Source organism: Rhinoderma darwinii, chromosome 1, assembly GCF_050947455.1.
Source record: "Rhinoderma darwinii isolate aRhiDar2 chromosome 1, aRhiDar2.hap1, whole genome shotgun sequence".
NCBI classification, from domain to species: domain Eukaryota; kingdom Metazoa; phylum Chordata; class Amphibia; order Anura; family Rhinodermatidae; genus Rhinoderma; species Rhinoderma darwinii.
In genome coordinates, this window is record NC_134687.1 from 535,839,460 (window position 1) to 535,855,695 (window position 16,236).

Sequence of the window (16,236 nt, forward strand, 5' to 3'; positions counted from 1 at the left end):
ACGTGCAAATATGAAATAAGATGTAATTTTAATGTCTTGGGATCCTGGGCAGATACATGAACATGAGTGCAAATAACACTAATTTGGCTCTATGTACTTGGTATTGTGTTTTTGGTTTTTTTTTCTCTTTAGTTTAACACTTGACTAATTTGTGATATTTTCATCATCTTATGTTCTATATGCGTATCCTCTGTAAGTCACAACATAAATGTAAAAACAAATGTAAGAAAGATGCCATTAAACCCAATAATACATTTGCTGGGTAATAAAAATAAAGAAATAAAAGGGTCCATAACCATTCAGGATTGAAGTCCTGAGGTTACTGATGCTGGTTAGAATCCCATTATTGTAGTTGTGGATGTCACCCTATTCTCCTAGGATTTCGGTATGGAGGAACTTGGTTAAGTGCAACTGTATAGTTTCAAAGAGGAATTTATTCCAAAGCTAAACAAACCAGTAAAAGTACGTACTCTTTAATGACAAGCTAATACCTGTATATCTATAGTTTCTTTTACTTTTTCTATGACCTTTTGGGGGCGGGGGGTTTGGCAATGGAAAGAAGAAATATGTTTTATCCTCCACCATATTCCTGATGTATTCATGTGGCAATAAAAAGTATTTATGAAAGAAAAAAGCTTTACTGTTAGGCCTTTACATTACATTTGCAACAATGGACTTAACCGTAAAAAATTTCTTGAATTTCGTCTAACTGCCAAAACGCTGCCTCAGTTTGGCCTATTTCAAACTCACCATTGCTTGGCTGTGTCAGTAGAGCTTGTCACCCCTGATATTCCACGTGCCATATTCCAATATTTCTCTATTTATGTTATATACACATTTTAATAGAAATTAGGAAGATAAAGGAATACTTAGCGTGACGGGGGGGGGGGATGGTGATAAATGTATGCTGACAGTTTTGCCTGTGTAAAGTTTCTTCTTTACTAGATTGTGATATCCGAATAGTTTTTCTCATTAGTGTTATATGACCTTCAAAGCCCTTGGTGCCATTTGTTATTTTAATACCTAGTTAATTAACATCTTCAGTTTTATCTGCAGAGCAAACGTTCTTTGTTTTATCTAAATTATTTACACAGGCAACAAATTATCGTGGCATGGAATTGAGCATGTAACTTCTGTGTAGTGTACAAAAGGAAAAATAATTAATTTCAATGCATTGTTCAACCAGTTATCCCTTTTTATTTTTTTACTCGCGCAAATCAAACACGCTCGTCTGAATGTAGCCTAACACATAGAACCAATGAATAGATACATAACAGTGTGTTGAGGAGGAGTAACATTTTTCTTTCTCAGTGAAACTAAAAATTTACCAAACCCTGGCTTGGCCAAAGACTTGAATAGAGATTGCTTGGTCACCTCTCCATTCGATCTCAGTCGCCACCTTACCTAGCAGTACGAGGATCAAGGAAACCTCTTTTGATTGGTGGGATTCCCACCTATGACACCCACATATCAGTCATTTATGGCATATTCTGTGGATATGTGATAAATGTCTATGGTGGGAAAACCCCTTTACGTGCATTTACTTGTAGTCATCACTCTTACAATTAAATATATAAATTAAAAAAAAGACTAAACTTAACATATGAAATGTTAGTCTTCATATTTATAATGCCACAATGAAACTGGCATAGTCTAATTATATCTACTTAATAGTGTATCTGGGCAAAGTTAGGCATGTCCCCCAGTGGTAGAGTAATAATAATAATGAGGACTATAAACTCATATTATTAATCTATTGCGTTTAATGGTCAGGCTTCGTTCACATCTGCGTCGGGGCTCCGTTCATGGGTTCCGTCGGAGCTTTACGTCAGGGGAACCCATGAACGAAATCCAAACTGAAACAAATGGAAACCATAGGTATCCGTTTGCATCACCATTGATTTCAATAGTGATGGATCCGGTGTAAATGGGTTTCCGTTTGTCACCGTTGTGTAAGGTTTACGTTGTTTTGACGGAATCAATACCGTAGTCGACTGCGCTATTCATTCCATCAAAACGACGGAACCCTTGCACAACGGGGACAAACGGAAACCATTTGCATCAGATCCGTCACCATTGAAATCAATGGTGATTCAAAAGGAATCCTATGGTTTCCGTTTGTTTCAGTAAGGATTCCGTTCATGGGTTCCCCTGACTGAAAGCTCATATGGACCCATGAATGGAGTCCTAACACAGATGTGAATGAAGCCTTACCACTACTTATTTTGTACAACCTATTTGTACATCCAGGGACAGTTTCTTTCGCCTATATACGTATCATATCTATAGTGAAATATCAGACAGAAAGATTGAAATATAACCATGTAATACTTGGTGCATTGACCTATTAAATTATATATATATATATATATAGCCTATAAATAAGGTCAATTAACACAGAGGTTTTTTTTTAGAAAAATACAAAAAATACTTTAATTGATTATACACATTGAACATACAGATTAAAAAACGAATCATGCAGCTCACTTCCTTTACGCTTCCTCAGACTGATGTGGTTGTATTTTACGCTTGTTATGGCTTGTGATGTTCACTCTTCTGTTTGGGCTGCGCCCTTATTGTCATGTTCTTTTTTTTATTACGGGGACACATTTTTCCCGATTGTGTGTGTACTTGTTTGTATTAAAATCAATAAAAATGTTGAATATGAAAAAAAACAAATGATGCAATGCAAAACAAGGTGTCTATCAGGGAAAGCCATATGTGTATCAAAGAGTATGGTAATGCTATATAACCACAAAGATAGATATCAAAATTGTCAGAATGCGTACAAAGTTATAGGGAAAATCCCCATGCATGTCAAGAAGAAACAGGGATAAAGGATCAAAAATATTACACAAGACATCAAAACTGTCTGGATGATATAGAGAACCCTGGTAGGTGAACTCTTAGGGCGGATTTACACGAGCGTGTGCATTTTGCGCGTGCAAAAACGCGGCATTTTGCATGCGCAAAAGGCACTTAACAGCTCCGTGTGTCATGTTCATATGGAACGCGGGTGCGTGCTTTTCACGCAGCCGCCATCATAAATGACACTCCGTTTGGATGTTTGTAAACAGAAAAGCACGTGGTGCTTTTCTGTTTACATTCATTCTTTTACTGCTGTTGCGCGAATAACGCGCGTCCCACGGAAGTGCTTCCGTGTGGTGCGCGTGATTTTCACGCACCCATTGACTTCAATGGGTGCGTGATGGGCGGAAAACGCCGAAATATAGAACCTGTCGTGCGTTTTACGCAGCGGACTCACGCTGCGCAAAAATCACGGACAGTCTGCACTGCTCCATAGACTTGCATAGGTCCGTGCACGGACGCAAATCACGTTAGTGTAAATCCGCCCTTAGATCATTGTAAATAGCCTGACACATCTGAATTAAGGTACTAGAGATGTAAACCTACCCATGTTGCTGCTCCTGCATATCTATCTTTGTGGTTATATACCATTACCATACTCTTTGATACACATATGCTCCTTGCCTTGATAGACACCTTGTTTTGCATTGCATGATTCGTTTTTTAATCTGTATTTTCAATGCGTGTAATCCATTAAAGTATTTTTTGTATTTTTCTAAAAAACTGTTCATTTTCCATTTTTTAGACTATATCGATCTATTCTATTTTACAGAATCTTTTCTACTTGGGAGTCAAGTGGTTGATAGCATTCCTGTATGTTTTCATACACAATTAACTGTCCCTTAATAAATAGGTCCGCCTACTAAATAGGTCCGCCTACTGGACTCCTAAGTACAAAGTGCAGTGATTTAAGTTAATATATTACAGGTTATACTAAATCATTTTCCGCAAAACTATATATCCATCAACTTCGCAAATCCTTCTCTATGACATGCTGCCTGCAGATTGAACTGCATATACCGTTTTGACAGGTCCCCTTTATAATGATTTTGTTATTTTAATGACTTGATTAACTACAGGTTGTCCTGCTCCACCCTGCTTAAAACTGTGTAACTATAAATGAATTAGGGTTGTCACGATACCAGAATTTGGACTTTGATACCAATACTTTGTGTAGTTTTGCAATACTCGATACCAAAACGATACTTTTGCCAACCATAAAAAAACTAAGTTCTTCCATTTTCTGATGTGAGGCACGTGGTATTATAAATTTTGAATCTCCATGTGCCTCACATTAACAGTAATTTACCCCATCATGTTCCTCAGTCATAATGGACAACATTGGGATAATGTGTGAGGTACATGATGGGGTTAATTACTATTAATGAGAGGCACATGGAGCTTCAAAATTCATAATACCTCGTGCCTCACATTAATAAGTGAAAGAAAGCAGCTTTTATTTTATAACCGCGTAAACATCATAAATGACGCTATAAATTTATTACGGTCGCAACTATAGCGAATGTGTATATCTAATGTATTGATACTTATTTTAAGGTTTATTGTAAAAAAATGTGTTCTTTTTTTTATTTAACATTACTTTATTTTTTTTTTACTTTTTATTTTCAAACTTTAATGTACTGGCATATATCTATATGCCAGTACATTAGCCTGTGTACTGATAGTACACAGGCAGCTGTTAGGACATACCGAAGTATGCCCTAACAGGAAATATGGTTAGACAACCCTGGGGTCCTTCAATGGACCCTTGGCTGTCTGCCCATATATGGTATGTCCCTCGATCGCGTCACAGAGACCTTTCTCATTTACCCCTTTGATCGCAGCGTTTCAGCCGTAAAAGCCTCTCATCGTGTGCACATACCCTTAAAACAAATGACCATTTGGAATGGGGATCTAAGGGCTCGTCCACATGTAACGGAATTGCTGCAGAAAATTTTTGCAACATTTCCGTTAAAGCTAGCAGACATTCCGCTGTGGAAAAATTGCACCATATCCTGCGGTTTTAACTGCAGAAAATGGTGCGGATTTTGCTGAGTTTGTCTCAATGACTGGAGATGGTGATATCACCTCTGAAAAACGCAGAAATTCAGTCCACTTTCCATAGTAGGAATTTCTGCTCGGAAATTTTACGCAGCGTGTGGATGATATTTGTTAAAACTCTCCCACTTTGCTGCTACTGTATTCTGCGTATTTTCCGATCGCAATTACGGATTTAAAATACGCAGAAATTCCGTTACGTGTGGACAACCCCTTATGGTAAAGTAAAATGTTAATTAAACTAAATAATCCTATTAAGAAAATAAATGGCTTTTCTGCAATATAAAGAAGGAACAATCTGTTCTTGATTTGATCTCACCAAGTAACTTCTCGCCTTACATCGACCAGGCCAAGAAGATAATTTAAAGTTGACATTTCAGTGCAAAAAAGTGTTCGCATGCCATCTGCACATTAATATAATTAAAGCACACTTTGCCTGCTCTGTTTTATGTTAACATCAATAATAACCGTCTTAAAAGTGCACATTTGTGAATATGCCATTGCTGGACAGTTAATAAATACTCATTTATTTCATACCTGAACTGCACTTTCAAGATCTTTACCTAGAGTGGTCTCTGAAGATGCCATACTTTTTATTAAACATATACATGGTGATCATGGAGAACCAGCAGCCCCACACAGAGCTGGGGTCTAAAGGTTGAATCAAGATAAATTACAGTTTAACTCTCTACCTTAACCCCTTAATACTGAAGGTGTTTTAAACCTTAGTGACCAGAGCAATTTTCGCAGTTTTGCTATTCGCAGATATAACTCTGTATGTGTTTTATGTATCGATGTGTATTTTGCACTGTTTTCTTGGGACATGTAGTGCTTCCTTTTTGTGGTATATATATGTATAGGTAACATTTTTGTTACTTTTTTTATAGCCGTGGAAAGACAGACAAAAAAGAAAAATTTTGATTTTTCATAATTTAAAATGTAAAAGTTTGAAAGTAAAAGTAATTGTATCATACAAATGTATTGACATATATTTTTTCATTTATCCTGATCATAAGGACGCCTGACTTGGAGGTGCAGTTTATTTTTTTTGACCAGAAATATAGTATAAAACACAAGTGCCCCTTTTTTCAATTGCGCACTAAAATGTCTTAATTTCATTTTCTACACCATGGTATTAATGTATGGGTAATGGACTTGAAGTCCAATAAATAATGGTAAAAAAACATTATGTTCTACAAACTAGACACTCTAAAGTCTATTTCTAGTGGTTCAATTTCCGTTTTAACCCTTCACACTTTTTACAGAATTTGTCCAAACTTGGGCCAAAAAAATGTAAATTGCATTTTTTTTTTTACAAAAGTGTCACTTTTCTTAAGCCATTTCGAAACACCATATGACATATTGGTAAAAGTGACACCTTTCCACATTTTGCTATTTCTCCCGTGTACGGCGATACCAGATATGTGTGTCTAATCTATTATATGGACCCGTTATAGGGCATATCATAGAAGGAGTCCATTTTGGCTTTTGGAGGCCTGTCACACCAGAATTTATTTTAGTGCACCATGCTGCATTTGCCATAGTACTGGAGTGGCAGACTGTCAGAATTTACCAAAAATTACCATGATACAAAAAAATACACACCCCAAATTCTATTTCTAGCGGTTCAATTTCTGTTTTAACCCATCACACTTTTTACAGAAATTGTCCAAACTTGGGCCAAAAAAATGTAAATTGATTTTTTTTTTACAAAAGTGTCACTTTTCTTAAGCCATTTCGAAACACCATATGACACACTGGTAAAAGTGACCCCTTTCCACATTCTGCTATTTCTCCCGTGTACGGTGATAGCAAATATGTGGTGTCTAATCTATTATACGGACCCGTTATAGTGCATATCATAGGAGTCCATTTTGGCTTTTGGAGGCCTTTTTACGCCAGAGCTGATTTTAGGGAACCACGCTGTATTTTCCGTGGTACTGTATAAATGTCCTGCTAATATTCATCTAGGGGTATAGTGAGTATTTTTAATAGGTGGAAAGAAATAAAAAATTATTTTTTCCAGAAAATACAGTATTGCTGCATTTTTACAGTGAAACATTATCCAATAAGCAACCCCCCCTTTTGGTTCTCCCTACAAAAACACTGTGAAAGTAAATGAGTTAATAATGTGGGTAATATCATGGTCTTTGCCTTCATAGGTTCTAAAGGCAGATGTGTTGCCTGTGCCGCTCTCACAGAGCTTGTAGACTTTAACCCCTTATTTTGCTCTCATTGAGGGGATGTACTGGTGGAATGAGAGCCTGCCTTTATAACTCATCAGCGATTCATCCACCGCTAGGTTTTTTCGGGGTTGTACATCAGCATAAATAACTCCTCCAAAATTTTTATCAGGGCCTTATTTTATACAGGCGGTCACGGCCTGGATCACTACGGGGGGGGGGGGGGGGCTTGGTGATTGTCATTGAAATGAAGGAAGCGCATTAGCACCTCATATCTGCTTCTGGTCATAACGGCTGGAAAAACAGGTGTGGCATGTGTAGGGCTTGTTGCCCAATATGACCGGATTGAGGGCTTTTTCACTAACCCCATGTTGAGGATGAGCCCCAAAAATGTTTAAGTTCGCCAGTATTTGTGGGGTGCCACTCCTTTGCATAGGAGGATGTTGGCTTTTCAGCAAAGAATTGGCGAGCATACAGATTGGTTTGGTTGACAACCAGCTCAAATAGTTCATCTGTAATGAATATTTTTTTTAAATCGAGGGCTGTAAAATTTTCCACGTTAATATTTATCCCTGGTGCGGCAATAAATTCTGGGATATTAGGGGAAAATGACTCTGTGGATACCCACTCAATATATTCTGGGGGAATAGAGTGGGCCGTGTTTTGTGGTATTTCTGCGACATGCCCTGTGCTTGTGGACTCTGCAGCAACACTTGCATTTGCAGAAAGCATATATCACTATCGTCGCTATCACTGGTGGACAACATTTCTACCTCGGACGCGGTTTCTGTATCGCTTTCATCAGAGTCAGAAATTAACATGGCGTATGCCTCTTCCACCGTGAACCTTTTATGGGCCATTGTAATTACACACACGTACGGCATAGTCTGTAACCAGACGCACATGCAGACAAATTGTATTATTTTTTCTTTACTTTTTTTTTTCACAGATAAAAATACACGAACATCACAAAAGCACGCTTCACAAAAAACTGATGACGAACAAACACGTAGACTATAAAACTTTTTTTTTTTTACATATATTTTTTTTAAACTTTTTTTTTTACATATATTTTTTTTAAACTTTTTTTTTTACATATATTTTTTTTAAACTTTTTTTTTTGCACAAATAAAATACACAGTCGTCACACACGTACTCTACACAAGAATCCTAGGCTAACCCTAGACTAAACCTAGGCTAACCCTAGACTAACTCTAGAATAGAACCTAGAATAACCCTAGACTATCCCTAAGGGCACGTTGACACGTGGCGGAATTGCTGTGGAATTCCGCTGCGGACAGTCTGCAGTGGAATTCTCCAGCGGCCGTTTTTTACATTTGTTTCAATACATTTTTAGGCAAGTTAGTTCAGACGTGGCGGACAACTCCGCTGCGGACCATAGGCTGTGGTGCGGAATTTTCCCTCCGCAGCATGCACTGTCTGTGGTGGAGAAGAAGCGGAATTTCACTGCGGATTTCAGCCTTTGCAATGCAAAAACTGAAATCTGTGGCAAGTCCGCTGTCTTTTCTGCAACGTCTGAATTACCGGTCAAATATGCAAATGTTGGTGCAGATTCGTTGTGTAATTGCCCCAAATCTGCACCAACATTTGCAGCGGAAAAACTTTGCCACGTGTGAACGTGCCCTAAGGATAACCCTAGCCTAGGTATACAATTGAAGTTTATATAAAGTTCATATATTATATTTTTTGTAACTTTGTGTCTTTGGTGTCACAGCAAAATTCTCTCTCTGTCTCTTCTCATACAGAGAGTGTGAGGAGAGACAGAGAGACAGGTAGGAGGAACACTTTATTTTTCATTTTGTGATCACTGTGAATGGTTCTCACAGTGATCACATGAACGGAGACCACTGTTATTGGTCTCCGATCATCACTCTGAAGCCAAGGCTGTTGGTAACAGCCTTGGCTTCAGAGGCAGATTACCCGATGACCGGGAAAACCGCTCTGATGCGGCTCCCTCCCTCCCAAACCACTCAGATGCGGCACTTGCTATTGAGTGCCGTATCTGAGGGGTTAAAACTGATCGGAGACCACTGCTAGTGGTCTCCGATCGTTGCCCTGAAGCCCGAGGCTGTTACCAGCAGCCAGGACTTCAGGAGATCCCCCGAAAACCGCTCAGATGCGGTCCCCTCCCTCGCAAACCACACAGATGCGGCCGGCACTTGCTATTGAGTGCCGCATCTGAGGGGTTAAATACAATATCTGAGACCACTGCTAGTGGTCTCCGATCGTTGTCCTGAAGCCCGAGGCTGTTACCAGCAGCCCGGACTTCAGGAGATCCCCCCCGAAACCGCTCCGATGCGGCCCCTTCCCTCCCAAACCACTCAGATGCGGCACTTGCTATTCAGCACCGCATCGGAGGGGTTAAAAATGATCAGCGACCACTGCTAGTGGTCTCCGATCGTTGCCCTGAAGCCCGAGGCTGTTACTAACAGCACGGGTTTCAGCAGCACCACGCACGATGACAGAAAAGTACTTCTGAAGTGCCGATGTGAAAAGCCGACACTTCAGAAGAACTACCCTGAACGGCCGACGTAAAAAAGATATACGCCGGTCTTTAAGGGGTTAAAATACGATTCCTAACTTATTTAAAGATAATACCACCCAGAGATCGAATTTGGCCTGTGCTTACCTTCCTAATTAAAGCTTTCAGCTGTTACCTGTAAAATATATACTATATTTAAAAAATATTATTTATAGTACAGGGTGGGCCATTTATATGGATACACCTAAATAAAATGGGAATGGTTGGTGATATTAACTTCCTGTTTGTGGCACATTAGTATATGGGAGGGGGGAAACTTTTCAAGCTGGGTGTTGACCATGGCGGCCATTTTGAAGTCGGCCATTTTGTATCCAACTTTAGTTTTTTCAATGGGAAGAGGGTCATGTGACACATCAAACTTATCGAGAATTTAACAAGAAAAACAATGGTGTGCTTGGTTTTAACGTTACTTTATTCTTTCATGAGTTATTTACACGTTTCTGACCACTTATAAAATGTGTTCAAAGTGCTGCCCATTGTGTTGGATTGTCAATGCAACCCTCTTCTCCCACTCTTCACACACTGATAGCAACACCGCAGAAGAAATGCCTCCCGATCTGACCCCCTTAGACTTTTATCTTTGGGGTCATCTGAAGGCAATTGTCTATGCTGTGAAGATACGAGATGTGCAGCAACTGAAACTATGGATACTGGAAGCCTGTGCTAGCATTTCTTCTGCGTTGTTGCTATCAGTGTGTGAAGAGTGGGAGAAGAGGGTTGCATTGACAATCCAACACAATGGGCAGCACTTTGAACACATTTTATAAGTGGTCAGAAACTTGTAAATAACTCATTAAAGAATAAAGTAACGTTAAAACCAAGCACACCATTGTTTTTCTTGTGAAATTCTCGATAATTATGATGTGTAACATGACCCTCTTCCCATTGAAAAAACTAAAGTTGGATACAAAATGGCCGACTTCAAAATGGCCGCCATGGTCAACACCCAGCTTGAAAAGTTTCCCCCTCCCATATACTAATGTGCCACAAACAGGAAGTTAATATCACCAACCATTCCCATTTTATTTAGGTGTATCAATATAAATGGCCCACCCTGTAGTACTGCTGTCTTGTAAGATATTGACTGTGCTCAAAATTGTCACCAGAATATTTATGACTAAACAAAGCTGAACTGAAAGTGTTTGTCTGAATTTAACCCTATGATTGACACTAGTAAAAACCCTTCCCTATACGCCGCAGTGCAAGTTTTGAAATTAATTCAAGAGGTTTCCAAACATAGACATTGACGGCATGTCCGATTGTTAAAGGGCCAACCACCAGGTTCCCCACTGATCTGTTTCACAGCCGTGTTCCTGACTATTCGTTGTGAAGGGAAATGGAGCACAATAGGGAAAGCTCACTGCATACAAATTTATACAGCTCCCATTAAGATTAATATAACTGTATGCAGTAAGCTCTTAAGCTCCCCCTAGAGGAGGCTGCAGACAGCCAGAACTTTTTTCTGTGTCAGAGAATTTGGAACCCTGTATTGAAAAAATGGAAGTCGACCACTATAAAGATATATATTCTAAAATAACCGAGCATATAATGTAGGACTGAAAAACAGCAGGGTGTTGGGTGGGCATATATTTTATGCTCATAACATCTTATATATATTTAACACTCACAGAACTAGGTTTTTTCTTTCTGATGAAATCTCCAGTAGGAGTTTAACCAACCTCCTTGTGACAATAAGAAAGCATGACCCACCTAATGAATTGGGCTGCTAGATAACAAAGCTGTTCTGTCTACAAAATGTTAACATTTTGCAAAGTTACACAAACCCACCAAGTTTAGAAGACTACATCAATGGAACAGATGTTGTACATTTTTTTTTCGATATTAAAAAAGTAAGTAATGACTCTTAGGAATGACCTCATCTTCTGTAAAGCATCTGCTATGTGTTATTATCCTGAAGAGACTTTTCTAACAAATGTTGTGTTACTCTGGAATGCATATTGATAGCACAGGCCGCCCGGTTCATTACATTCCCTCTAAGAACTCCTCTATCATTGCCTTGCTCAGTTCTCATTTTTGTATATTGTTTATAATATATAAACTAATTCTTTCCATTGTGTGATTTGTGTTAACATAATTATTCATGAATGCTGTACTTATTGGTTCAATACCACAGTCTCCGGAATGTTGGCATAGCCAACCCTAAATGGATGCCTTCACCTTGTATTGGTGACAAGTGCGGTTTAAACCGTATGTTATGTAAGAAATTAAACAATTGTTATCCGTTCCAAGCCCAGTACGATGCATGTTCTAATGTCTAACAGCAAGGGAAATCTTTGTATTCATGTACAGGATTTATAACTTTCCTTTTATATACGGTTAAGCACAAAGGATTGGCTCAAAAGCCTGTTCTATATAAAGTAATTTGGTTCTGTCATTGTAAAGTGGCCTAACATTTGTCAGAAGTACAACGCCGCTTCAAATTCTGTCTTACCTCATATTCACAACTGTACTCCATTCACTTACCTATTCAAATACCTGTCATCTTCTACAAAGACTGACAAATGTTTGATCAAGATCACATTACTACCCTAGTGCTCTCCTGTATTGAATTCTGCGAGCTGCTTTAATTATCACATGGATAACATGACAGAAAGCATAAATCTATTGTCTGGCCGGGTCCTTGAGCTGTAGCAGAAAATATGCCTTCGAATGACATTGTGTACTTAAACTCTGAGAACAGCGTGCCCATCGGAAAACTGATACACTTATTCCTCGAGACCATTTTAGCTTTGTGCATATTCTATATATTGTGAATGAATTTCCAGATGTGCGAATACTTGTGTGGCCAATGTATATATGGAATCATGTTCAATTTACAGTAGACATATTCCTGTACCGCTGTTGAAATAAAGACTGTGATCTCTAAACTTACCTTCCTTCTATTTATGCCAGTGACGCCCACCCGGCAGCCCAGGCACTACATGTCATGTGGCTGATGTGCGGCCCCCTGGGCCCCAGGGAAAGGCATTTGAGGCCCCCACAATATGTCATGTTCACCACCACTGATTTATTCTATAAGTTCTATCTATCTGGAGTTCTACTCAAAAAGTTTTCTTTCTAAGGATATTGGAATAATCGTGCAGATATGAGTTGAATTGCATTGGTTAGTGAACGGGGGTTTTCTATAAAAGACACAGCTTACATATTTCACAACTACATTTACTTTATTATCCAGGCCCATTAACATACTTAATATTTAATGGATGTTAAAAACAGAATTGGAAGGTTTTTTTTCCTTGTCATAAATGTTGTCTTTTCTTTTAGTAGGTGAGATTCCGGAAATACATGATGTCAACTTGTTAATGGTGGAAGATGATGCTGGCAAGGACATAACTATTGCAGAAATCGTCCTTTGGGTTTTCACTTATTGTTCTCTGTCACCTCAGTCTTTCACTACCCTGTTGAAGGATTATATGGATCAAGAGCAACTTTGGGATTCCCTATGCAACCAAACAGGTACAACAAGAAATTAACTATAATCAGTTTGTTTTTTTTTTGTTAGAAACTCTTTACTCGTTTAAAGAGTTATTCCAGGTCCCCTTAATGCACTGCAAACCAGCATACAGCAATGGTTACTGCTGACGACAATATGTTCTGTTTAACCCCTTAATGGCCAGGCTATTTTAAACCATAATGACCAAGCTATTTTTTATGTTTTTCCATCGTTGCATTCCAAGAGCTAAAACTTTTTTTATTTTTGCGTCGACGTAGCTGTATAAGGTCTTGTTTTTTGCAGGACAAGTTGTATATTTTAATAGCACCATTTTGGGGTACATAGAATTTATTGATGAACTTTTATTAACTTTTTTGGGGGATTAATGGTAAAAAAAAAAACACATACATTTTACCACTCTTTTTTTGCTCCTTAGATTTACACTGTTTACTGTGTGGTATAAATAACATAATAACATTTTTTAGTGGGTCATTACGATTGTGGTGATACCAAATTTATATAGATTTTTTATGTTTTACTACTTTTACACAGTGAAAACACATTTTTTTAAAAATTATTTGTTTTTGTCACCATCTTTTAAGTGCCAGAATTGTTTTATTTTTATGCCGATGCAGCTGTATGAGGGCTTGTTTTTTTGTGGGACAAGTTCTAGTTTTTATTAGTACCATTTTGGAGTAGATGCGACTTTTTGATCACTTTTTATCAAATTTTTTTGAAGGCAGGATGAAGAGAAAATTTTATACGGCATTCACCGTGCGGGTTAAATAACGTAATGTTTTAATTATTATTATTTTTTTCATATTAAAGTATTTTATAAGGAAAAAAGTGGGTTTTTCATTTTTTTTATGTGGGATTTTTATTTATTTATTATTAGCTTTATTAAACTTTTTGGTAACTTTATTTTTAGTCCCACTAGGGGACTTCACAATGCGATCTTCTGATCGCTTTTAGAATACACTGCAATACTTCTGTATTGCAGTGTATTATTGCCGGTCAGTGTAAAACTGACAGGCACCTGCTAGGTCATGCCTCAGGCATGGCCTAGCAGGCATCCACTACAGGCAGACCTGGGGGCCTTTGTTAGGCCCCCGGCTGCCATGAAAGCCATCGGCCCCCTGCGATTGCAATTGCAGGGTGCCGATGGGGTGAGAGAGGGAGCACCCTCCCTCCAAAACCACTTGGATGTGACGCTCGCTATTGAGCACCGCATCTAAGGGGTTAAACGGGTGAGATCGATGTTGAAATCTATCCCACCCGTTAGAGCAGGTGCCCGGCTGTCTTTAGACCGCCCGACACCCGCTTTATCAGGCACAGGACACACGTGCCGGGCTTATGACATAGCGTCGTGAAAAGGCGGCGCACTGACATAAGTACTCTTAACGGCCATCTTGAAAAGGCGTATTGACGTAGTTAAGGGGTTAAATAACCAATATGTATATTACCATAGAAATACACTTTACTCTTTGTCCTCCCACAATGCTATGCACTTGAACTTTATCTTCCTGGTTCATAAATAGAGTGCCAAAATTACAATACTAGTGGAATCTGCAGAGTGCGGTAGATGGTGGTACACATAACCCTTAATGGAGCAGTCCCATCTGGACAACACCTTCTTTAAATGGGAACCCACTGTTGATCAGCTGATCCCCGCAGGTCTAGCTCCTTAAGCTGTGGGAATTGTTTCAGGAGAAATGTGGTATTACATGGTACCTATTCAAATACATCGTTGAGCTTAGTTCACCAGAGTGGGAACCACTCATTCCAGTGGCTCTCTTCTCTGTCTAAAAGTCCTGAGGATGGGATCTATCCGTATGAGATTTATGTGCCCTTCTAGCTAAAGCTGGCTGTAGACATACAGTAAATTTCATCTGAACATACATGTTGCAGACACTTCTAGCATCACTTATCACTGGAGGAAACAAAAGTATCAGACTGAAAAATCTTTTCTTTTGTCTGTGTCTATCAGAATGTATAGACCTGACAAACAAGTATCTTCAATTCACAGGGCATTTAGACTTGCATTTACTAAATGTTCACCTGACAATAAGGGTATGTTCACACGGCGGGGGTCCGTAACGGCTGAAATTACGGGGATGTTTCAGCCTGAAAACATCCCCGTAATTTCAGCCGTACCGGCATGTGCAGGTGCTTGAACGCCGCGTCAATTACGGCCGTAATTAGCGCTGCTATTCATTGGAGTCAATGAATAGCGGCTCCAATTACGGCCAAAGAAGTGACAGGTCACTTCTTCTACGCGGGCGTCTATTTACGCGCCGTCATTTGACAGCGGCGCGTAAATATACGCCTCGTGTGAACAGACAAACGTCTGCCCATTGCTTTCAATGGGCAGATGTTTGTCAGCGCTATTGAGGCGCTATTTTCGGGCGTAATTCGGGGCAAAAACGCCCGATTTACGTCCGTAAATAGGCCGTGTGAACATACCCTAAGAAATGCTATTGTGTTTGAACTGCCTAATGGACTTGATCTGTACTCTATTTTCTACCTCCACTCTGCCTATTTATTATACTTGTGGCCTGTTATGTATATAGTACACCATATTCTGCATCACAATTTTTAGTCATAATCACATGGTCACATTTGAGTATTCGGTATACAGTTTTCTAGTTGGCTGTTCGAATTTAAGCAGTAATAATGCAACTCTTGAAGTTTTGTCAAGTGGCACAACTTTTTAATTCTCCAGCGACACGTAAGTCATAGTTTGAGTGAGAGGATCTGTTAAAATGACCAGCATTTCCATCTGCATGCAACATGCATGCCAGAAACAAGTCCGTCTGAAATGTAGAGTTGAGATACAACAGCTGTCACAGAACTAGAAAATGCAAAAAGGCACAACTCCAGTTTACTATGAGTCAAACATGGGGCTCAATGAGATGGGGGAACGTAAAACACAGTCTAATTTACAAGAGATGCAAACACAGATGGCTTGCAGTGTGTTAACTTTAGCAGAAAGCATGCTGTTACAAAGTCAGTCCTTCATTTTAATTGACATTTGTAATTTGTATGTTGTCAACTGTGCTGTTGTGCGTAATCCATAGGTGTATATATATAATTTACTAAGAAAATCGAAA

At 39.0% G+C, this 16,236-nt stretch overlaps 1 protein-coding gene across 7 annotated transcripts in view; it reads left to right on the plus strand.

Moving 5' to 3' along the window:
* The window catches only part of KIAA0825 (KIAA0825 ortholog), a 430,680-nt gene that overhangs the window by 182,099 nt on the left and 232,345 nt on the right, over positions 1–16,236 (plus strand). For 6 of the 7 annotated variants that reach the window (XR_012850533.1, XM_075837231.1, XM_075837243.1 and 3 more), the window contains one exon: positions 12,958–13,149. Coding sequence is in view for 6 of the 7 variants with exons in the window: in XM_075837231.1 (XP_075693346.1) it covers positions 12,958–13,149 (192 nt within the window). In the remaining variant the exon portion in view is untranslated. The remainder of the gene's footprint in view (positions 1–12,957; positions 13,150–16,236) is intronic. The other variant, XM_075837222.1, reaches the window with a different exon arrangement.